The sequence below is a fragment of the Ursus maritimus genome, unplaced genomic scaffold (assembly GCF_017311325.1).
Source record: "Ursus maritimus isolate PB19 unplaced genomic scaffold, ASM1731132v1 scaffold_5, whole genome shotgun sequence".
Lineage (NCBI taxonomy): Eukaryota > Metazoa > Chordata > Mammalia > Carnivora > Ursidae > Ursus > Ursus maritimus.
Window position 1 is genome coordinate 30,429,073 of NW_024426663.1, and position 25,207 is coordinate 30,454,279.

At 39.7% G+C, this 25,207-nt stretch overlaps 1 protein-coding gene and 1 pseudogene across 1 annotated transcript in view; both read right to left on the minus strand.

The window, feature by feature from the left end:
* The window catches only part of IQGAP2 (IQ motif containing GTPase activating protein 2), a 242,384-nt gene that overhangs the window by 42,119 nt on the left and 175,058 nt on the right, over nt 1-25,207 (minus strand). Inside the window, exons 15-21 of the mRNA XM_040622170.1 lie at nt 24,278-24,445; nt 21,361-21,503; nt 19,305-19,475; nt 9,860-9,943; nt 8,612-8,683; nt 6,560-6,629; nt 2,202-2,410 (exon numbers count right to left, since the gene is read on the minus strand). Coding sequence (XP_040478104.1) covers nt 2,202-2,410; nt 6,560-6,629; nt 8,612-8,683; nt 9,860-9,943; nt 19,305-19,475; nt 21,361-21,503; nt 24,278-24,445 — 917 coding nt within the window. The remainder of the gene's footprint in view (nt 1-2,201; nt 2,411-6,559; nt 6,630-8,611; nt 8,684-9,859; nt 9,944-19,304; nt 19,476-21,360; nt 21,504-24,277; nt 24,446-25,207) is intronic.
* On the minus strand, nt 6,639-7,580 carry LOC103663556 (annotated as a pseudogene).

Below are 25,207 nucleotides of genomic sequence, written 5' to 3' on the forward strand. Positions count from 1 at the left end.
AAACCCCCCCCCCCCCCCCCGCCCTTAAATGTTCTTTGAAAACATTATTTTTAGGGGCTATGTAACCTACATGTAAAACTAACTCTGTTGTTCTCTGTTCATTGTTTTTGTGTTTGGGTTGTTTCTCACTTTTTCACTGCTATAAATTAAGCTTCAACTGTACTGTTCTTATCATCAAACGAAAAAGGCTACTATCAGTAATAAGACTAAAGACCATATACTTAACAATCATTGGCTTGATTTCCAATAAGTAATCAATATTTAGTACTTGAAAAAATAAGTTGAAAAATTAGCTCTGTTTCACAATGTTATCAGTTGGGAATACTTTTAAAAAATCTTAAGCATTCCTAAGGACCTGAAAATTTGCCGTGATTTCATTTTCCACATGAATAACAAGCGACATGTTACGCCTACTATTCAGTGTTTTGCAACTAACTAGCCTTTATTTTAAAAGGCAAGGCATTTCCTGTTTACAACTTTATGGGAGTAGGGTAAAACAGCAGTTGAAGGCCAAAAAAGGCATTTTCTGAAGGACCTTCTGGAATATATTAAACTTTACAAATTCTCATGTTTGTCAAATAATACAAACACATTTTTTTTTCTTAAAAAGGAGAGAAGTACTATTTTTCTGGATAAAATAATAAAAACAGACTTAATACAGAATGTTTAAATTGTACTTTTAACAGTTAGAAAAGACCATCATTTCCTATCTTATAAATTGCTCTGTTTTCCTTATTTTCTGTGCACTATTTCACTATTTCTCTCTGAGGGCTGGAGACAAGAGTGGGGCATTCACGTCCACTTCTCTGCTGGCCTCCTGAGCCGTGCTCTTCCCAGTTTTCCAGAACCACAGACTCAAGTCAGTGGCAGCTGGCACTCTATGTTTGACACACGGTAGCTTTCTCAGAGTTTCCAGAAGGTCAACTTCTTATGCCCCTCCCGACCTATCTGTTTTCTGAAAACTGATGTGGCACTGGGCCAGGGACATGGAGAGACATCTTACTCTACAAATCAACTTTCTTGGGTAAAAATGAAACTTTTCACATGGTTTGAGAGAGCTCTAAAGTGAACAGGCTTCACAGAGGTACAAAACTATAGCACTATTTACTTAAAGGCTGTTTTGGGGGCAGTCTGCTCCGTAGGGGCCGTTTTGGAAATGCGTAAAGGTGTTTGTTTTTATTTTTAAAAGATTGAATTGATTTATTTAGGGGGAGAGAGAGAGAGAATGTGAGTGAGGGGACGGGTAGAGAGAGAGGGAGAGGGAGAATCTCAAGCCGACTCTGGACTGAGCACTGAGCCCAATGCAGGGCTTGATGTCACGACCCTGAGATCATGTCCTGAGCTGAAATCAAGAGTCAGACCTCCAACCGACTGAGCCACCAGGTGCCCTGTAAAGATTTTTTTTCTTTTTTTTTTAACATCTAACAAGTGGAAGGCACTACTGGTTTCTAGTGGGTGGGGGCGGGGATGCTCTGTTGTCCTGCAGTATGTAGGACAGTCCAGCGTAAATTCCTCACATTTTGCATGGCTGGATTTTTCAATGTCCTGCTGGTTATTCACATAGGTCGAAATTCTGTGATTATTTGAGCCTAAAAACTAATTGTTTTAGATAAAAGCAAAATACATTTCTCCCCAATTTTAATATACACTGACTTTTCTAAGACTGCAATTCTGTGGGGGGAGATCAACTTGATTACTCTGAACTTTACAAAGAGTTGTTTTCCATTCTGGAAAATGCAATCAGACAGTTCCCCCACTCACTGGCATCAGTCGCATCTGCCCCTGTCCGTACTTTGTTCAGTCTGTGGTTACTCTGGGAAGAGGCCCAAGCCTCAGGCAACTTGCTCACATCTTCTAATGGCACTGGCCCCATGTACTTTCATGTTGAAATCTATGCTTTTTTAATCCATTACTTTTTTATATTCATGGAAAGGCCTTAGTCTTATTACGAAGATACATATGTAAGTAGGCTTTGTTTCATATAAGTTTCATTTCAGAATGGTAAAGAGGTCTTACAAAATATGTTATAAGGGGCAGGGGTCTAAAATTTTGCAGGTCTGAGAACCATGAGAAAAACGGTCAGTGAATTTGGACAACGTGTTGTGGATTCCTAATGAGTTTAGCTAGACAAAGGTGTTGTGGGCAAATACACGTGCCCCTTCTCTCTTCTGGGAGCTGAAGGCCCCGTGGATGGCACTGACCTCCAGCGTGATCCTGTTCTTCACCAGGAGCCCAATCTTGATGTCCATCAAGTTCAGGTCTTTCTCGAGCTGTTGATTGCCTCTGATCTTGGTCACCACTTCTTCCCTTAACCGTGCTACCTCCAGCTCCTCCTGGAAATCCAAGTTACTTTGGTCCAATAGGTGTACAAATTTTCGGATCACCGTTAACGGTGGGTTTTCAGAGCCAACTGTGGGTAAAGGAAGAGGCATGCTTTAATTAGGCATGTTTGGAATTATCAACAATAGGAGAGGAATCAGGTATTTCACTAAAGCATTACTACAAAAATACAGCAGTGGAAGTACTTGGTCACTGGAGTGACTCACTCTGCCCATGTCAAATCCGGACAGGGAAACTGATCATGTAAATAACTGCACACCACTGATGCCGTATGGTCTGTCTTCTCCTTATCTAATTCTCATTTATCAGCCTTCTCCCACACTGCTTCAAGGACTCTCCCACTGAGAACATAGTTCAACCTATCTGTGCCTTATTGATGAGGAACGTGAGAATGCATGTTAACTAAGTTATCTCTGAGGCCTTGTGGCTGAGCCAGATAAGAGATTTCTGTTCTTGCCACAGGAAACGGAAAGCGGCTTCTCTCAGCCCAAAAGACCATGGGGGAGAGAGCAGGAATTAGGTGAAAAGTGAATTAGAAAAAGTCAATGAGGGCAGAACTGTAAGTCCGAACAGGAGCCAATGGAATGACAAGTGGAACACACCTTCTACGTGGCACAAATAAAAGGATTTTAGAAATTGAAATTTGGTCCCTGTCCTTTTAGCACGGACCAAGGGAGGGCACTCAGAGTCTGGGAGACCAGCCTCGGCTGTTGAGAGGGGGGTCTAAATTCTAAAACGGTTTCCCCTCAGTGCTTTGAACATTCATTATGTTTTAATTCCCTGGTACTCTGACTTCACAAAAAATACATTTGTTAAAGTGTTTCTGTGAACACGGGTCAACTGTTAAAATAAACGACCTGGACCTTCAGTGATGAAAGGTCATACACAACAACACGAAGATGACTTGAAAGAGCTCAGCCCCGTTGTGGCAACTTCCATCGCCATCCTCTCCCTTACACTGAGTCCCTAACCCATCTTCTTTTTACTTCCAGCTTGGTTCTGTGCTGTTTTGACATTCAAGAAATAAAAAGGTTTAAACCAACAACACAAAGAACAGCATGAACCCCACATGAACAACCAAATCTAGGGGCATCTATATTAGTATCTTGCCACTTCTGATGGGCTTTATTGGAGAAATTACTTTGGCCCTTGGGACCCTTCCTTTCCTGATCACTGAAGCACGTGTGACTTTATTTTCTACCATTTCTAACAATGACGTTGCTAACGACATGGCCATTTCAGAAAAAGCCTGAGCAATGCTCTAGCGCTCATGTATGTAGCTAAACTGGGAGAACACGAGCCAGCTCCTCTGGTCTCAAACTCTCTCTCTCTGTTCCCAAGGACCATTTATCTCTGTAGGTGCCAATAAGCATGTTAGAAACAAATTAGTATTTTAGCTTTACTAATTATTATGGCCCAAATTTAGAATTTCCTCTGTCAACAGTAGGCTTGTGACATATTCAGGCTGGGAATCACTTTGGGGTATTTTAATTTCAGAGAATCACCTAACTTGAGTCAGCACTGAGAAGGAGCCATATCACAGTTGCACCAACTTCCAAGCCTGAAGGTACTCAATGACTTTCCAGAAGGAATGGGTGAAAATGGATGATGACAAACTAATAAAAGTGACTTTTTTTTTTTCAGATTAAAAATGCCTTAGTCTCGGGGCACCTAGGTAGCTCAGTCGGTTAACTGTCTGCCTTCGGCTCAGGTCATGATCTCAAGGTCCTGGGATCGAGCCCCATGTCGGCTCCTTGATCTGGGGGGAGCCTGCTTCTCCCTCTCCCTCCTGCTCATGCTGTCTCTCACTATCTCTCTCTCTCTCAAATAAATAAATCTTAAAAAAAGTGCCTTAGTCTTACAAAGATGCTGAATTGAGAAAGAAATGAAAATTTACATTTTGGTTACCAGAAAACCACCCTATCTGCTAAAACCTAGAGCAGCTTCCATCTAACTTATTCACTAACATAGTTTCTATCTACCTTCTATGCTTTAACACAAAATCACCTGGGTTTTTAAAACAGAATTTCTTCTGTCTTTGTAATAAAAAAAAAAAAATGTAAAGGGGTGCCTGGGTGGCTCAGTTGGTTAAGTGTCCGATTCTTGACTTTGGCTCAGGTCATGATCTTGGGGTCATGAGATCGAGCCCTGCATTGGGCTCCATGCTCAGCTCAGCATCTGCTTGAGATTCTCTCTCTCTCTCTTCTTTTGCCCCTTCCTCCTCTCACACTTTCTCTCTCAAATAAATAAGTTTTTAAAAAAATGTAAAAAAGTGAAAAGCATCCCCACAACTGACCACAAAAACATGTTACCTATGATAAAATGAAAAGCAGCCTGTGTTCATTTGGAAAATTTATCCTTAAATTGTCTTTCATGAGCAAAGGCAGCAGCAAACCTGTTTAAGCATGTTAGGGCTCAGAAAACAAAATCCCTATTTAGTCTTCTTGTAAAACACTTAAAGGTATCCACCAAGTGAGAGATGAATCTCATTAATTCAACAATGGAGAAGTGTGGTCCTGAAAAGCCTGGCTGGCCTTTCCTCACTTAGTTTGCACAGGGGATTCTGAGTCCAGCAGAATGATGTGTTATCCAATGCATTCTGCAGGCCGGAGGCAGAACCTGGTCTCTAAATCTTCCTGAGGCTGTCCCCTTAACAAGTACCAGGGAAGACCTTTCTTGAGCCACATATTTCATCCCAAAACTCATATGGACTTCAGGCAATAAAGGGTACTGGCTAAACTACTTCCTAGGCACTGTGCTGGTTACATTACTCAACTTTTACTTCCTCCAAAAAATAAAAATAAGAAGCAAGGCAGAGGTACACACAGCATAATGGCCATTTTCATGACTAAGATGCACAAATCTTGATTTTTTTTTTTACCCTCTCAAAACTAATTTGGAATGACCTGAGCAAAATATTGTAAAAGTTTGTGCAATACTATTATCACCAAGTTCTTAATCTATCACATGTTCTTGTGATAGTAAGAATGCTAAAAATTCAGCATATAAAAAAAGATCTTCACTATGCAAAGAACAGAAGAACATATGCAAAGTTGGGATTGTAAATAGTGCAAAATGTGAATGTTATTTCTGGGTGATTTTTATTTTATTCTGCTGTTTTAAAATTTTCTAAAAATGTCATATATTAGTATTATAATAAAAAATATTTAAAAACCTATAGTGACCACGGAAAGTCTAGAATGAAATTATAAGATGTTCATAGCCATCTTTGGGAGATGAGCTTTTTCCCTTCTTATTCATATTTTTTCCTTCCTACTCATGTTTCCAAAATTTCTTATATGGACATATTTCTTATATGAACACTGTTTATTTTGCTTGTTTGTGTATTTATTTACGAGGAGAAAAAAGTCGTAGGCCAACAAAACAAATTAAACAGTCCAAACATAAGTTATTTTCTAACTGTTGTGCATTAGATTTCTGACTCTAGCTCAAATTTAATATAAAAATATCAGCATTTATGCCAACTCCATTCTTTCTGAAGAAATCATGTCACTCTACCTATCCCTTCCTCTCATAACAGGAAGGCCCACTTTCTGCCGTCAATGTTCCTTTGTGTACCAGTTCAGAACGTGCGGTCTGAGATGGTCAAAACCTACTGGAAACAACGGACAACTTCTGTTCCTCGAGCGGCCTCTAAAGTGACTACGATGTTTTTGTTTTTGCCTCATTTATCAGGAATCCATACTTTGTTTCAAAATATAGATGATCCCCAGCTAGTGATGGCTTGACTTACAATGTTTTGACTTCAGGATGGTGCAAATGCCATGCACATTCAATAGAAAAGTACTTTGAATTTTGAATTTGCATCTTTTCCCAGGCTAGCGCATGCCACAGGATGCTCTCTTCTGATGCTGGGAGGCAGGAGTGAGCCACAGCTCCCCGTTAGCCACGTGATCACGAGGGTAAACAACCCATGCATTCAGGACCACTCTGTTTTTTCACTTGCAGTGTGATACTCAAGAGGTAACACGAGCTATTCAACTCTTCACTATAAAATAGGCTTTGTGTTAGATGATTTGTCCAACTGTAGGCTAACATAAGTGCTCTGGGCACATTTAAGGCAGGCCACGCTAAGCTATGATGTTCCGTAGATTAGGTGTGTTAAATGCATTTTCAACTTAGGATAGTGTCAACTTGTGATGGGTTTATTAGGACATAACCCTATTGTTAGTGGAGGAAGATCTGTACTCCCACTTACCCAATGTTTTGTAGTCATCTCTAGCTTTGTTTGCTCTCAGCAGAGACTGTATTTTCACAATTTCATTTTTCTGCAAAAGAATGAGACCAGTCATGATCTTCCCAAGGCTCATCTCTTCCACAACTGTAGAACTCAGAACTACTTAAGAACTGACAGTATTTAAGAATGGACACTATTTAGGGGCACCGGGCTGGCTCAGGTGGTGGAGCATATGACTCTTGATCTCAGGGTTGTGAGTTTGAGCCCCATCTTGGGTGTAGAGATTAAATTTTTTTTTTCATTTTATATAAAAGAATATTTTAATTCTTGTCCTTAGGAACTATAAAGACTACACATGATTTGGAAATGCGACTGTACCAAACAATAGCTAAAGAACCATCCACTCTATGCCTTGTCTTTGGTCTGGTCACTCGGAATTTTAATTATTTATTTTAGAGAGAGAGAGTTGATGGGGAGGGGCAGACAGAGAGAGGGAAAATTGAAAGCAGACTCCCTGCTGAGCACGGAGCCCCACGCAGGGCTCGATCCCACCACACTGAGATCATGACCTGAGCTGAAATCAAGTCAGACGGCTCAACTAGTTGAGCCGCCCAGGCACCTCTGGTCACTCAGAATTATGTTATCAGCTATGATGTTGTTGTTTGTCACATTATTTTCATCTGTGTATTTACCATAGTCTCTTTTGCCTTCCACATAAATTTGGGACCCCTTTTCCACATACTGATATACCACCTCTCTGATGCCTGGTTGGAATACAGATATTCTGTGCCACGTTGTCTTCTGACTGACATCACCCATTTGGTATGCTTCACTCTCCCCTGACTGCCACATCTCATTCGTTGCCAAAGAAGATACTGTGACTGGGTTCCCCCCCTCCCATCTGTCTCATGACGGGGTCCTGACCCACTCGCCTGAGTAGCTGCACATGGTTCAGAGATCTTTCAAGAACCAAGCTGCTCGCTATTTCAGACTCACATCTCACGAACTGATGAAATGCCTCTAATACAGGTCTTTGAAACATGGCTTCTACTGGCTTTTCCGACAAGCTAGTCTTTGGTCTTCCCCTAGCCAAGGACTTGTGGCTCCCTCCCTCCCTCTCTGGATACACCAAAAATAAAACTTTTTTTTTTTTTTTTTTTAAAGAATGAAAACTATTTAGAACTATTTAGATGGAGTGTATTCAATGTTCATTTTTTGCATTTTCTTTGCAGACAAAGGGTCAGATAAGTTAGCTAAAAGTATTGACAAGATTATATGGGACTGTTTATATAGGGATCTAAAAGGGAAAAGACCTTTAGTCCCAAACTGAGATGATTCAATCTATATTCACTTATCTATTCTTTAAAGATTCTGAAAAAACTTCTTCCTGTGGGCTTCTATTTAAGTTTATCAGTTAGCAGTTAGAAAAACTTTACAAGCAGTATTGGAAAAGACTCATCTGGAATCTTTTCTCTTTGGCATTACTAGTCCACATCCATTTCTTCTCACACATTTCCTATGCAGCCCTAACTAGTGAAGTCTTGCTCTGAACATGAGTTCTGAATAAAAAAAAAGTAAGCTTCCAAATATTATCGCACTGAGTTCTTAAGACCTGTCGTTTCCTCCTACTGTTCATTTCCACCATTTAGCTCTGGATTAAAAAAAAAATGTTAGGTTACTGATGTATAGATTGCAACTGTCCATCCAACTAAGTAACATGGATGTTTTAGAACTTGAGCCAAAGGCAGCTGGGGAGACATGAAAACATCACTTAACTCAATTAAAAGCTTTGGTGTGTGTCTTAGGACAAAAGGAAGCAATTGTGCATGAAAAATATTTATGAAAGAAGACATTTCATTTTCTCTGCCTGAACTGACAAAATATTCTATTTAATATAAAGACTAGACAGGAACACATGCAGCCAGCATATACAATATACTAACAGTCTTCCATTTGGTTCTCTTCTAAAAACATTTCCACCGTTTAATAGAAATCATTCAATGCTAACATTCAACAAAGCATTCATTCAGTTCACTCTCAGCCAGGATGAGAATTCCCTTGCATGTCTCTTACATGATCTCTGAAATACTGCAGTCGTGCAAGGTAATTCCTCCGTGCTACTATCATCCGGAACCAGGACTGAATCTAAAAGAGAGTTAAATAGAGAAATCAGGCAATTACTAAACAACCTTTAATATCTTTTCATGCAGTCTTTCTAAAGATCATATTGATAATTTGATAAAAAAGTAAGAGTGAGCAGCCCACCAAATAATTAACATCCTAAGCCTCATCTTCATCTCCTACTTCTTTCATTGCTTTTTTCCTAGGGGTTCAAAGCATTTTATACCTTATGGTGGGGAAGGTAATGTAGCTTTGTACCATTTTGCTTTAATCTCAGTAAATAAAAACCAAGAGGGCAAGGCATTTTGCTGAGAGTAGCTATTGCTACTATTACTCAGGGAATCAAAAACCAAGTCCAGAGTTTCTTCCACCATCCCTTAAAGGCATCCAGGATCCTTTAGGTCTTTACAGGAAAACACGTCCAGAGTTCTCATGAGGGACCAGCCGGGACCTACAGTTTTCCGAGACAACGGCGTGTGTTCCATGGAAAGCACAGCACATTACGAAGGAACACGATGGATCTAGATGATGTCATTCTCTGCCTTCACAGTTTAAAAGGTCTTTTGAATTAATCTCATTTGATTCCAATCTCTCTCCAGCCCTGCTATTCCAACTCTAATCTGGATTTCCCCATCGTCTGCAAGTCCACCTCTGGGCAGTCCTCTGGTTTTCAGCACTGGGCAGTGGCACCCCAGTGCCTTTTCTTTTTCTAAACTCAGAGCCATCAGCCTGGGTTGAGAGCTGGGTTAGACCTGCTCGCCCCTCACATACAGGTCCTAACTTAGTTCTGCCTCTTCTTGTCACTGGTTTTGCATTTGTCTACAAGTTGGGTTTTGTACTGTTAAGCTTTGTAAATATTATTAGCGAATATGGTAAGAGGCATGTGAAATAACACAGTTTTCCCCCAGAGCTTAAAAATTCAATTTGGACTTCCTAGAGAAAGAGCATTTACAGGTTATGAAATACTTGCACATTTGATTCTCAAAACCACGTAAAGGACCTGAGCCACGTAGAGTGTTTTATTAAGAGACTCGAAGATGATCAGCTAAGTGAGTAATGGATGTGGGACTCAAACCTGGGAATTAACTCCGACTTCGAGACTCCTATGTACTCTTTCTATAATTTGTCTTCCAGGAGCAAAACTAAAATGAAGAGAAAGGTTTAAGTCAAGCACTTGATAAGGTAGGAAGGGATGTTTACCTTCACAATAGAATCAATATTATCAATCAACATTTGCCGCCTGCGCGAATATGCTTTCCGTTGTTTATGTCCCTTCCAAAAAGCCTGTGGGGAAGAACAAGTAACAGAATTACTTATGTGCAACAGTTTCCCACTTAATTTCAGAAAACGCAAGAACAGAGTACATCTCAGGAGACACTGCGTTGGGACACTGTCAGGGGCCCTCCCTTCCAAATCTCATGTAGACACCGTCACTGGGAGGTGGACATTATACTGAACCAGCTCACAGCTTGTCCCAAACTTGGGACAGCACATGTACCAGGTAGAAGCCCAGTTTCCCATTTGAAAGCTTAATTTTACTGAGGCTCTGGGTGACAAGAAGTAATAATAAAATGGAATTTCCCTGAAACATACAAAGAGATTAACTGAGTACTGCTATCATGTGGTAACAATGGAAGATGCTTCGGAATCATGACTAGTAAGTATCTTTACTCCAGCAAGGGACCCACGGTGGCCCAGACCCAGGAAGATAAAGGCTTGACGAATTTGTAACTCTGGATTCCTGAACAAAGGAGTGCTGTGATTGATCATTTATTATCTTATCTATTTCTACATGATGATTAGTGATGCTTCATCAACAAAGCTTTACTAGGTTATCACCATTAAAGAGGACTTTTATAGGCGACATTTACAAAAACTAGACACAAACTGGTATCTTTAGAATGATTAAATACAAAACTAATTAAAGTTTATTCCAATTCATTTTTGAGAATCTTTTTATTGAAACATAACTTTGTAACTCATTTCAATTCTCTGGTTTTGTTTTCATGTTGGAAATGAAATACAAGTTTCTTGTTAAAAAAGACAAATACAAAAAAAATTATTTTTACAAATTTCATGTTTACATATGTCAATCTACCTCATTCATTCTTTTAAAAACAAGGCATGTGGAATTTTATTACCACTTAAAAATATGTCTTATAATGATTAAAAACAAAACAGTTACTATGGTAAAAAAAAAAAAAAATCAACTGAGCACTTGTTCCAGACTTCTCTCAATTCAAATCCCTAGAAATGACAAAGTATTGAAAAAAATACTTTCCTTTTTGAAATAATTAGAAACTTACAGGCAACTCCAAAAATACTAGCGCTCCATGTAACCCTCACCCAGCTTCCCCTAATGGTAACATCTTACAAACAGGCTTTTAAAGCAATTCACTATAGTGTTAGAAAAGAAAGCATATGGATCAACAACGCTGAGGGGTCCTGGAAGAGAGAGGATAGCTGGAATTGGACTTACAGAGGGGACCCCAGAACCAACATCTACAAAAATGTCAGAACATCTACAAACAATGTGGGATGGCCCTACGCTTGAGGGAGCCTCAGGCTGTGGTCAGCATGACTTTGGGAAAGTTGTTATCTTATCCACTTGTCAAGCAGTGAATAAAAAAGCAGAGATGGGGGGGGGGTTCAGGTAAAGTACAAAGGAATACAGCCTTTTTGAGGGCATTTAACAATATCAGATTTAACATTATTTAGCCTTTCTCCTAGTATTTCTAATTTTCTTCGTATTGAGCCCAAGAAAAGCACCAGTAGAGAAGAACTATATAGAAAGGTTTTCGCTGCGGCATTGCTTGTAGTACTACACATGTGCATAGAGCAGAACGTTTACAAAGGGGGAAACAGATCGACTGCAACCGCACTCTCAGGGAGGGATGCTACCTGGCAGTTACGGAGAATGAAACAGGGTCATGTCTACGTATGTTCTATACCTTGAGGAACGAGAGGGTCTCCAAGATCCAAGGCAAACAAGGACATTGTAGTTTGCCACACACACTAGGATATGACTTGTTAACAAAAAAGAAAAACATAAAATAATAATATATATCTCCAAGCAAAGAATCTGTACTCAATGCAAGATGATGTATTAGCATATAATAGAGAAAGGGTGTAGAGCAAAATGTGCCTATGTACCTACCCCTACGTTGACCTACTCTACAAAAAAACTATTAATTTTTCGTTATGTATTGTCTGAAATGGGCAAACCTAGGGGTATGCATATACAACCTATTATTGTAAACAACCTGTACGCACAGTATTAGGTATTTTGTATGGATTCTTCCATCAAGATAGGCTAAGAGACTGGGGATTACTAGCTAAACAGTTGATATTTAAAATGGATAGCTACTGTCAAATTGCCCTCCAAAGAGTGTATGATAGACATTTGTTTTCCCAGGGTCTCAGTGAACTGACGAAAATTAAAAAGATTGACGATGTCCAAACTGACTGATAAACACTGCTGCTTCATTTTTATTTATACTTTGATCTTTAGCAAAGTGTAGAAACTTTACCTTCCTACACATACTTTTACCCTACCCCATTTATGATACTTTATTTTGTCTATATACATATTTAGAACCACATAAGACAGTGTTACATTTTTTACTTCAACTGTCAAACATAATTAAAGAAATTCAAGAGTAGAAGGAAAATGTGTTTACTCACAATTTTACTTTCATTGTTCTTTTTTCCTTCCCGATTTTCCAAAATTCTTTTATCATTTTCTTTTCTGTTTAGAGAACTTTCTTTGTTATTCTTTAAGGCAGGGTATGCTAGTGATAAGTTCTATTAATTTTCCTCTTCATCTGAGGATGCCTTCATTTTCCCTTCATTCCTAAGGATTATTTTCGGTGGATAACGAATACTACGTTGGACGGTTCTTTACTTTCCATGTTGTGCCATTTGTCCTCATTTCCATAAATCCTTATGAAAAAATCTTCTGTCATGAGAACTGTTTTCCCCCCATAGCTAAGTTGTCATCTCTATTTCATTGCTTTAAAGGTTTAAAAAAATTTTTTTTCAGAAGTTTGTGATGCGTCTTTGGGTACATTTCTTTGAATTTATCCTCTTTGGGATTTACTCAGCTTCTTGAATTTGTGGTTCTGGGTCTTTGACCACACACAGGAACTTTTCAGACAGTTTTTACTTCAGGCTTTTTCAGTACTTCCCCCTTTCTCTTCTCCTCTGAAACTCTGATGACACAAACGTTAAATCTTTTGTTATGGTCCCACAGATGCCTTGAGGCTCTGTTCATTGTTTTTTCAAACTTTTCTCTCTGTTGTTCAGATCTAGCAATTTCTATCATTTTATTCTCCAGTTCACTAATTTGGTCCGGTGCTCCCTCCATTTTGCTATTGAGTCCACCAAGTTTTTTTATATGTTGTTCTATGTCTTAGCTCTAATTTTTTTTTCCCATCTCCTATTTCTTTGCTGAGACTTCCTATTTTTTCCTTTGTTTCAAGTGTGTTCATAATTGCTTACTGTAACACGGCAGCTTTAAAATCTTTGTCAGGTAATTATAACATCTCTGTCATCTGTATTGGCATCTTTTTTTTTTTTTTTAAGATTTTATTTATTTGCAAGACAGAGAGAGGTAGAACACAGAGGGAGAGTGAGAGGGAAAAGCAGACTCCCTGCTGAGCAGAGAGCCCAACGTGGGGCTCCATCCTAGGACCCTGAGATCATGACCCCAACAGAAATCAGATGTTAACTGACTGAGCCAACCAGGCGCCCCTGTATTGGCATCTATTAATTGTCTTTTAAAATTTACAGTTTGCTTGGTTCTTGAAATGTTTGTTATTGATGGAAATGTGGACAAATTGGATATTATGTGATGACTAACAAGACACTGGATCTTATTTAACCTATACTAGGTGGTTTTCCCTGATATTGTTCTGGGAAGGGAAAGGGGTGGTGTGCTGCCTCATTACTGGGAACCAGGGGTGGAAGTTCAGGTTCTCTACCTAGCCTCTATTGACATCTGAGGTGGGGGCTGCTTATTACGGCTGTGTGGCAGCTGGGAGCTCTAAATACCCCCTCATGGTTGTGCCAACTCCACTCTGCCCAGGAGGGCAGTGGTGTTGTGTTACTGCTCCTCATGTGGCCTCCACTGAGAGCAGAAGGCTTTACAAAAGGTGGCCTCATTACTACTGGGTTGTGATCAAAGTCCTGACTCTCCATCATGCCTTCTTTGACATCACCCAGCAAGGAAAGGGAGGGTTGCCACTTTACTGTTTGTGAGCACGGAAGTTCATGCTCTGTGGGTACCTGGTTACCTTGTTAGAGACTACCAGGGTGGAAGGCCGAGCTCTCGACTCTGTGGCATGATTGGTGTGGGGTCACAGTTCTGTGGTTTTTTTTTTTTTTTTTTTTTTCTGTGCTGTTTGGCTAGAGTAGATGATTATTGTCTAAAAGGTTTGTCTTTCTGGGCTGCACCTTTCCCGGTCCTTTGGCTACAGACAACAGGCTTTTGTTGGAGTTTCTGCCTGCACTCACTGGCATTGCCATGTTGCCAGTCTCTGCAGCAACAAGTCTGAGATATATGAAGCTAAAAGAAAACCACAGAACGCACCTCCATGACCTTCCTTGGGACTCAAGGTTCCCAAGCCAGTCTGCCTTTCCTCTCTCATTCTTTTCACAGTGTTATGTTTGTTTACAAATAATGTCTGGGGCTTTTAGCTGTGCTTAGAGGAAAGAATAGGGAAAAGTAGCTGTATTCTGTATTCCCAGAAGTGGGAGTTGAGCCCAAGTAGTTTTTAAGTACCCAATGTTTTAGAGTTTCCTATACTATTAAGGCCATATGAATTTATTCCTTGACAGATTACAAGATTAAAAAAAATCAGAAATGTAAAAAGTAGTTATGATTCATGAGGGCCACCTGAAAAACTATTAAAACTGAGTTCTTATAACTTGTAATTAGTTATAAAAAATACAAACACACACACACACAAATTTTCTGCATGTGAAAAACAACACAATAAAAAAAGATGACATTTATGATCGCAAAAAAATAACTAATGGAGTAAACTTAAGAAACGGGAATAAATTTAATGCTATATGGTGGGAAAGATATATACTGATTACTGAACTGGAAAAATTCATTATTGTAGAGATGCCAATCTTCTCGAATAAACTAAAACCTCAATGTAATTATTACAGAAAATTCAGGAATGGGTCTGGAACTTTACCAGCTACCTTTGCACCAACTATTGAAATGAGCATGTGTTTTTGTCCTTTAAGCTATTATGATGATAAAGAATTATACAGGAAGGTAAATTATTGAGGATTTAAGACTGGAGTGAGCTTCACAGTCCTTCTCAAACTGTAATATGTACACAAGATCATCAGATGGTCTTTTTAAAATGCAGATTTGAATTTTGTGGGTCTGGGTGGGGCTTCCAGGTAATGACGGTGCTAGCAAATGCTCCACATTTCAAGTAATAAAGATCTAAGCAAAGATAAAGGATTTTTAATTGATGGCCCATTTAGTAAATGCCACCGTGGGATCTGTCGGTGTGGCATCTCCGAGGTGATGGGAAAAGCTGATCTCTGATGTCATCAACAATCGCTTGCAAAAGTGGCCTGAAGGCTATAGCGATTAGGGGAAGGGGACCCTAACTGTGGGTTACTGGATTCCATGGCAAGTTAACTAGTAACACATTCATTGGGATGGGTCTCATTGGTGCTTCCTATGTTTTAGTGGGTAACACTTTTAAAGCACAGAAATGTGAAAAAATATATAAGACATATCCTATTTTTAATCTAAACTGAAAACAAATAAAGTATTAGGATTAGTTCAAGTTCTTCCTTCTGCTTTTCTGGAATTATCTAAACTCCAGAAACACTCTGAATCTCATTAGCTCAGATTCACAAATCTTCTGGAAAATCTGTCACAGTGAAGGCTGATGTAATACTGATGCATTCTTGCAGTGGTAGAATGAACCCATTTGTCCATTCTGTACAATTTTTTAATGTACTAAGGATTCAATGCTCAACAAGAGGATTTTCCTGGAGATTTCATTTTGTATTTCATCTGTTTATTGATTACATAGATTTTTCTGGAATCATTCTACACTTACAAATATTTTTATTGTTACTTTCCCAAACCAAGGCAACTTTGCTGGGTATAGAATTTTTGGTCTACAGAAGCAGAATACTATTTGCCTCTTATTTGTCAAAATACACATTCTTTTTTCAGTTTGTGAGCTTTGGTTCCACCACAACTGGCTTTTCTTATTCAGTGCTAATAGAACTCCTGTGGTATGCCATGAGATTGCGGGCTTTTCTAATTAGATGCTGTTTATTAAAAACGATTATGGTTATAAAGTTGGGAGAAAGGAATTATTGATGAAAATGCAAAAGGAGACAAAATTCTAAACCATAAAGCCATTCACAAGCAGCTCTTTGCAGACAATTAGAGACAGAATGTGTTTACAGAAGTGTCAACCTCCTTCTCTGACTGGTGTAAGAACTTGTGGGAAAATTTTTAACAGCCATCTTTTTGTTACTTTTCTTTTTCTTACCATAAACATATTTTCTGTGTAATGCATATTTAACAACATACTCTTTCAAAATATCTAGACCTCAGAGGTTACTGCTCTGTTTTACAGATTTTATAATTGTCGAATCTCTAGAAAATCTGGCTTGCTAAATTGGTTGCCTTGTTTGGTAATTGGGCACCCAGCACAGTAATATTCAAATTGCCAACTCCAACTCCTGAAGCACAAATTCTTGTGTGATCTCTTCACCAAGGATCCACTGATCTTCCAGAGTAGTCACTTACATTAACACAAAATGATGAAGGACTGTCCCATCAGGTCACCCCCTTCCTCCCCACTCTCTTGCTGCTCTGGGCAATCTGAAAGTTGCTTCAGAGAACCTGGCTTCTCTTTCTTTGCCAGGATGTTTGTGGCGCTCTCTGAAGTTCAGTAATTTCCTAATTCCCAGGGCTAAGTTTGGGTGTTTGTCACTATTATGGCTTTTCCTAAGAAGTGGCATTCCAGCTTTCCTCAGTTCAAGGAAAAAAAAAATACCACAGCTATCTATTTCTTCCCATTCAGTTTTGCTGATCCCTTCCTGTATCATAGCAGCAATCTCAATGTTGGCCCTGTCCTTGGAGCCAAGATCTCTTCATTTCTGACACTACTGAGCACCCAAGGGCCACACACTGTGCCAAGTCTGTTATGTGAATTATCCCACCTCATTCTCACAACCCAGCCACAAAATGAGTATTACCATTTTCAGATGAGAATGTGCATTTCAAACGATCTATTTTTTTCCACAACTTTTTGTGAGAGTTTTTTCAAGCTGTCCACATGCTGCAGTTATTCTTTATATTTGTTGTCATTCTGCAGTCGTGAGTTCATTTACATTCTACAATGTCACTATTTCTTTTCCTCTCTTTCGATATCAGTTTTCTTTTGATGTTTTGTCTTGTTTCACTAAGTCCATGTCTTATTCAATTCCTTGAAAGCATGAAAGAGCTTCAGCATAAAAATTCTTCCGTCTCTTGGAGTAAGAGTGTTCTTAAATGTTGGTTGACTTAATTTATATTTATAACTTATATTCATTTTCCTTTTTTTTTTTTTTTGAAATAAAATACTCCTTTTTGTTTGAGATCATTTCCTGGCTCACTCGTTTGTAAATGTAGGCAATGTTACCAGGGCCTTCTCACTGCTCAAAAATAGTATGGCTTTTTCTCTCTCACTGCTCTCAAGAGATTCTTTGTCTCTCTGCAGGGAGAGAGATAGGACACCTTACCTTACAGGGGAAAAATCATATGAATGACAGTGAATTTCTCATGAGTCACCTTGGGTACCTTCTGATATATTCTATAAGTACTCGAGACAGAGGACTGGGTAATGACGCCATAAATTCTCTGTACCACTATTCAGTTCTTTGGGAGGAGACCCAAGCATGGTGGAGCTGGGGTGTGGCTGGTCTCAGCCTGGGAGCCTTCTCTCTAAATTTGTTAAGACTACTGTGTCTGGGACTGATTCAGTCAGCTAGGAAGGTTGAGCTCTTTTATGGAGGGGAAGTCCTCACATTTCAGATCATCCCCTAATTCAAGGTGAATCGGCCACAATGACAAAAAAATGAGAGTAGCATAATACCCTTTGGGTCATGGTCTTCTGGTTTTGTGGGTCAGCAAGTTTATGCTGAATACGTTTTCATCTCCAGTCTATAGCTTGCCTTTATACCTCCTGCCCTCATTAGAAAACCCCCAGAAGAGTAGGAAAAAAAAAAAAGGAAGTATGGGCGACTTCACAGTTCTATGGCTTCTTCTCCAATATTACTGATTCTGCTGAGATGGAGGAAAAAAGGCTCCAGATCATTGCTTCTGCCGTTCTGCCAAGCCCTCTCATGACTTCGGCCCTGGGTCCCAGTATCAGACGGATTTTATACCAGTATGCTCCACAGAATGGCCTCCAGATACAACACTGCACCATGCGCTGAGACTGGACAGCGTAGCGTTGGTCCAAATTGTGTCTTAAATTCTGTGTAAAATTAGAGCTTTAGCATCAGTGTAGAGGATTCTATCTTCAGGCCTTTTTTTTTTTTTTCCACTTCCTGTGTGTTTTGCCTACCATTTGTTTAAAGAAGAAATAAAGTGGAAAACTTACGGGTTCAGCTAAGAAAAATTCTTCGTCAGGCTTATGGGAGAACTTTCTTCTAAAAATTAATCAGGTTAAAATTAGACATCTTAAGCTCTGAGCAAATTCAAATATTTGAGCACCTATCATACACAAGACCCAAGAATATAAAAATTTTAAAAACTTATTTTCTGCCCTGGATGATATTAAAGTTAGGTGAAGAAAGCAGATAAGTACACCAATGATCACAAAAGAGGGATCTTCAACTTAAAAGCTTCCATTTGGGGAAATTTCTCAGTTATTGGCCAATGCAAAAGCCCATCAAATGCTGTCCATCAATAACAGTATCACTTTGGATGCACACACGAGAAAGACACACAGCCCTTTGGAAGCCAGCATGGTGGTTGGTAGAGCGTGGTAGCGAAATACAGAGGAGAAACATCTAAATTTGGCCAGTTCCTCTCCTGGCAACCAGAAAGTTCAGAGTAGTCATGCAAGCTTAAGAACAACTCAAAACCAACCAGTCAGGAAAGGAGGACTTCTCCTGCAGGCCTAAATGAAGAGTATGTAAGGGAGAAGATATTCTTGGAGAGGCTAAATCCATTTCATTAGCTCTTCTACTCTTTCAGTCTAGAAGAACATAGAAACAGGTGTCACTCAATATCCACTGGCCACTGAAAAACCAATTCATAAAGCACCTGGTTAAAAGTAGATGACACAAGGAGATCCAGCTTTTTAGAGAAACAGGATTTCAACTCTGATCTGAGAAGTCCCTCTGGCTCCAACTAGGTTGGTGGCAGGCAGACCTTTGCCAGTCTGCAGTGGCCCTTGATGGTCTCCAAAGGTGAAAGATCATTCAACGTCCTTCTCATCTCTGAGCCTTAATAAAGCAGATTTGGGGGCAATGATTAAGGGAAAAATCTGCAGTCAGATTTGTTAGTTAGAATGCTGGTAGTTGACTGTCACACTACCAGATGGAACGTCTTCAGGGGACAGGACAGTTTGCCGTAACTAGTGGTAGGTGGTTCACATACCTGTATTTTGACCACAGGCTTTTCTTGTTCATACAAATATGATTTCCTAGCTTCGTACTCTTTCCTAAGAAGGGATCCTGCACTTGTGGCTTGAAGGCGAAGGAGCAAATCATCAGACGCAGACCACATCTTCTCGCGAACATAATCTGTTGTGACTTTCTCAACAATGTCCTGGCAAGAGATATTTCTTATGGTTACACTTCACACATCAGGTGAAAGGAGCATAGAGAATAGCTTCTGGAGATTATATCTCTGAGAAAATGATATGCATAACTCTTTGTGGCCTGGTTTAAAAACAGATTTGACCAGAGCCAAGGGATGAACTGGCTGAGCTTCCTTCTAGCGACATGCTTTTGGAATCCTCTGAACTTGGTGCTGAGGTGCTCTGAGAATTTGGTTGAGCGATCTCAGGATCTGGAGGCGGAGATGCTGGCAAGGACCAGGTGTGAGGCCTGAGCTCCCGGAGTGTAAACGGGACAAGGATGATCACAGTGTAAATGCGTCACCTCCTCCCTCCCCAGGCTGCCAAGGAAAAGACTGCAGTGGCCATGAAGCCTTCTGGCTCCTCTGCCCCCTTTCTTGTCCAGGCCAGCGTAAGCAGACCTCTGCAATGAGCCCGGAGCCGCTCAAAATAAACTTAGGGGAAAATAAAAGACTTGGGGCAGAAGGAAAGGGGGTGGGAGAGGAGAGACAGGCGACCATGGCCAGACAGGGGAAACCCTGTCTGAATGAGAATGAATGAGGAAAAAGGAGAAGGGGGACTGTGAAAAGTCTTTATGCGGATTACGAACTGGGTTTGCTTTTTATGTTCTTCGAGAGATGTGAGCCAAGACTGGACTTGCTTCTGTGGCCGATGCCTCTCATCCAGTGTGACTGGAATCAATGGTGCTTAATTTAAAAAAGTAAAACTGACATCACAGAAAATGTTTAAAAGCCTTTAAAAGAAGACATATTTATTGTCATGAAATCAGTACTTTTAGATTGTCTGGAAGAATTTTTTTTTTTTTTAAACAGTGTAGACCTTCCACTTTTTAAGAATCCTAACAGAAAGATGCTCAGTTTCACAAAGTTACTCCTAAGGCATCTTTGGACCCCACTGGAGCAATTGTTGGCTTCGAATGTTAACCCTTTGATGCTGCTCTTCACAGTGCGATACCTCTTTTCAACTATAGCATCTGGTTTTTACCTATTGTCCACAGTTTCATTTTTCTACAAAGTAGCACTGACAATGCACTGCCACCATTTTATTTTCTTGTAAACTGTGGCAATGTTGAGTATTTGAAGTGAGTGAATTAACTATCTTCTTCACTGTCTTCTTGTCATTCGGGATTTCTGGTGGCACTGTCAGCCCCAGGCCACAGATTTGTCTGAGTTTTAGCAAATATCATACTGGTGATTCACTCCACAAAGTTGCTATCCTGCAGTATCTTTGATGCTGGTGACTTCTAACAATTTTATAAGACTTATGTTTGTGTGTTTTTTCTTTTCTTTTTTTTTGTTCCAAAATGGAACTAAACTATTATTAGTATTTTCTCTTTAAACATACTACAGTGCATGGATCAAACAGCAATTTTCACATCTTGTGGGGTTCAACTTTGGTCTCAAGTCCAAAGCAATCTTGTGAAGATCTTTTCGAGAGTATTTCCCCCACAGAAAGCATTACTGACTTTTTTAAAGGACATACATATCTCTGTGACAGGTTGTGAGGGGGAAAAAAATAAGACTTATCTAAATACTGACCATCAAGAAATTATTACTAATTGAGTTTTGTGTCAAGGCAAACCTGAAGATTGATTTTTTAGGATAATGTACCATTCCAAACAAACTACAAAAGCTTTCTTCCCCTTGCTCTGTCTGATGGTCGTATACCAATATGGAAATCATTGTAAAAGTTAGCAGCCATGCAGCTGTGTCCAACAGCATTCATGAAGACTTTACTCTGTGTCCAGGCTTTGATAAGTCAGTTATTTCCTCTCGTCACTTTCATGATTCAAAAATAGAAAAGAATCACACTTATTTTTTCATAGCACAGATTCATTAAACACGAACCTCCTACCTCAATTTCTTTTGCCATGAGCCACGATTCTTTAGGCAAGTATGGTTCAGGTGTGACCCAGGAACTCTCTTTTGAATCGATGTTGTAGTAGTACTCATATTTATCCTGCAGGCTGAGTTTGAGCCATGAACCTTCAGTAGACACTAAAGAAAGAAGTTTGTTACATTCTAGAGAGAAACACTGAACCCTTCAACATCAATGTAGTTGCTCCAATACGTAAAATAATCTAATGAACAATTTTTACCAAGCATTCAGATGGCCTAAGTTAAAATAATGAGAATCACTAAAATGGAGTGAATTCTATGTATTCAATGGCAGCTCTCAACTCAGCCAAATCAAGAGGAGGACAGAGAAATGTCTAACGCTAGGGCTCTGGACCTTAAACTTCTCAAGAGGACGAGAGGAGTCATAAATGGCCAACAAGAAGGAAATCAAACAAACAATATATGTCCCTGGTAGATGTGAACAGCACGACAAACGGACAGAGGAGACCAATGAGCAAGAATCTTCCTTGCTTAGGAAGTCTTTCAGCGACTTCTCTGAGAAGGAGTGACTTGGAAGGACTGTGATCCATTATTTAGGGAAAGCCAATGATCTGCATTAAACCAAAGCAGAAGTGACTCATCTTTGCAGACAACTTTATCCAAAGTAAAAACACTAAGGTCACTAAGTAGGGAGAAGGAAGATGTCCTGTTTTGACTCACCTTGTTCTACACAACCACACAAAATTAGAAAAAAAAAATTGCAGAAAGGGCTTAATTTGGGGGGAAGGATGTACTAGAAAAAAAAATCCCTGGCACTCATGGCTTAATTAGTTAAGAAGAGTATCTCCTCCTCATGAATCCCTGGGCTTTATTTCCTATTTAGAAATCTTTTTATTTTGTTGAATGGCCATGATTCCTGTCCCAGACCAGTGAGCTGAAAACAACAAAAATACACATAAAAATGATCTGACCTAGATCAACCTAAGCCCACCGCTATCAAGTGAGCCTTAGACTAAATGTCTTTATAGGGTAATCTAAGTTCAAGTGAATTTCCTTACAGAATATTTAAATGGATTCACATAACTTAACAGGGGTAACTTCAAGGCCCCTGAATGTGTGTTGATTCTTTATTTGGTTCTCAGTGCTCCTCAACTGTTCTGTTTGTCACTGCCCAGGAAAAGAGATGTATCTCTTTTCAAATGGGCAGCCGGACAGCTGTTATCTGTGCAGAAATGCTGGCCTACTAGAGCATACACTGTACAGTCAAATTAGTATGATCACAAGTAATCATTATGGATCTGAGGTAACTCCTAGGTTTCTGAATTGGGAATCTGGGGATATATGACTACATGCACCAGAACATGGCACAAAGGAAGAGCAGTAGGCAAGGGTTGCAGAGAGAAGATAAATTAAGCTTAGGCCAAGGCGGACTTGAAACTGAACTTAACTCCTGCAGTAATACTGTTGTACAATTCTTTCTCCATGAAGGATGGGGTTGGGGACACTATGCTGACTCTGGATGAAGAGATGTGAAGGGAACAGAGAGGGGCTCAAGGGTGATCAGATGCCAAGTAAGAAAGAATGGCCAACAGCCCTCCTCACGCTTCACTAACGGGCAATTTGCTGAATTGAAGGGTGCAATCTCTGAGTTGGAAATACATCAGACTGACTTAGAAGTACATAGGCTACCATGGGAAAGACCTCCAGTTGAACTAAAAAAAAAGAAACTTTCCTCCAATTCTACTTCTCAGGCCATACACTGTCATAGTAGCTTTCTAAAGAAGAGAAGTCCATGACCTATGATGTGGTGCAAATAAACACCAGCCTGTGAGTCAGGAGACCCCTGGATCCTTGACAGGACACGAGGGTCTCAGTAACAATGTACTGAAGGAACGGTGTACTGACTATCAAGAATTAACCTCTTTAGGGGCGCCTGGGTGGCACAGCAGTTAAGCGTCTGCCTTCGGCTCAGGGCGTGATCCCGGCATTGTGGGATCGAGCCCTACATCAGGCTCTTCCGCTATGAGCCTGCTTCTTCCTCTCCTACTCCCCCTGCTTGTGTTCCCTCTCTCGCTGGCTGTCTCTATCTCTGTCGAATAAATAAATAAAATCTTTAGAAAAAAAAAAAGAATTAACCTCTTTGGGTTTGTCATAGTCTCCCTCTGACCACAATCTCATGAATGTGCATTAAATCCGAAAACTGAGTGTAAAAGGCTCATGATCTCAAAGATACTTTCCAGAGCTAACACGTCATGGTCTGCCATTGGACTGAACAGGCATACATACTTGCCGAGGTTACTGATCTACTCCCTTGGAGACTAGTTCACTCTACTTTATTCCAATATTCAAAATTACTCTTTACTCCTACTTAAGACTGTGCAATCACGTACTTGTTTCAAAAAGGATAAAGAGAAATATGTGTGTAAAAATCAGTTTGTATCACTAGAGAAATGGATCAACATGGAAACCCTAAAGCAGAATCTCCTTAAATACTGTATTTTCTCAAGTTTATAACACCCATGCACAGCCACCAAGTTAATTTGAGCTATTCAAAAAACCAAAAAGCTATGTCTAAAAAATTTTCTTTTTCAAGACAAAAAAATATTTTATTTTTTTCTAAAAGATTTCATGTATTTATTTGAGAGAGAGAGAGAGAGAGAGCTCAAGCTGGGGGAGAGGCAGAGGGAGAGGGAGAAGCAGATTCTCCGCTGAGCAGGGAGATTGATGCAGGATTTGATCCCAGGATCCCTGAGATCATGACCTGAGCCAAAGGCAGACGCTTAATCAACTGAGCCACCCATGAGCCCAAGACAAAAAAATATTTTGGAAATGTTCATTTGAAAGCAGTATTTGTCTTAAAATTAATGTAATACCACAGACAGCATCATATTCAAAATGAAATTTAGCTGGTGTTAAATGTCTAAAAAGCTTACCACTTTTAGATTTGTGCTCTTTTGCCTTTGCAAGGGCATCACAGTACCTGTCAGCACACTCAGGTATTATGTCATTTGTGTTAGACACAGAAGACTTCAAAACAGACAAAATATCACTTGGCTTTTCTTTCTCCAAACACTGATTAACATCGATGACCAGTGTAACCCCTGCATAATGAAAAAAAAAAACTTCTGTTAGTGGTTATCTTCTACTTACCCTAGAGGTGTGCAAAGATATAATTAAACCTTTCAGGAATGCATTGGCATTACAGCTTGTTACCCTTTCAGAGATTGCAACACATATACCCAAGAATCACCAGCTCACCTGCCAGGTTAGGTTTAAGAAGAACAAGGTCCCACCAGAGGACAGTTTATTAAAAATCATGGTATGTCCAGGTTACTCTCGTGTGGTGTGAAGGCACCAGGTCCTACTCACTGTGGTGATCGCTAGGTGGGGTAAACGCATACCAACAGTAGATATGCAGTCCTTGCGTAGGTCATCAATCAGTATTTTAGAACTAATTTTAGAACTAATCTTATGAAGACATTTATTTATTTTAGAAGAAGTAAAAATCCTGATATTCTCTTGTACACTTCACAAGATTTGTCATTAACAACCTAAACAAATGTTCCAGAAAGGCAACAGGTATAGCTGGTGGACATATGCAATCAACTTAATTCTGAAGCCAATTTAGACCTAGAAAACATCTTATCCCATTTAAAATTTCTGCCTCTCCCCACACTGAACTCTTCATTGTCTAAACAAAGTTAACATGGTGAATTCTTTATTATTCACTTTAGTTCCAGCTAAGACTATTCTGGTCCAATCAATGAAAGTACTGTTTTCACAAACCATAAAGGCACTGAATTAGAAATCTAGAATGAAACATGAAAGACTATGGACTATGAGAAACAAACTGAGGGCCTCAG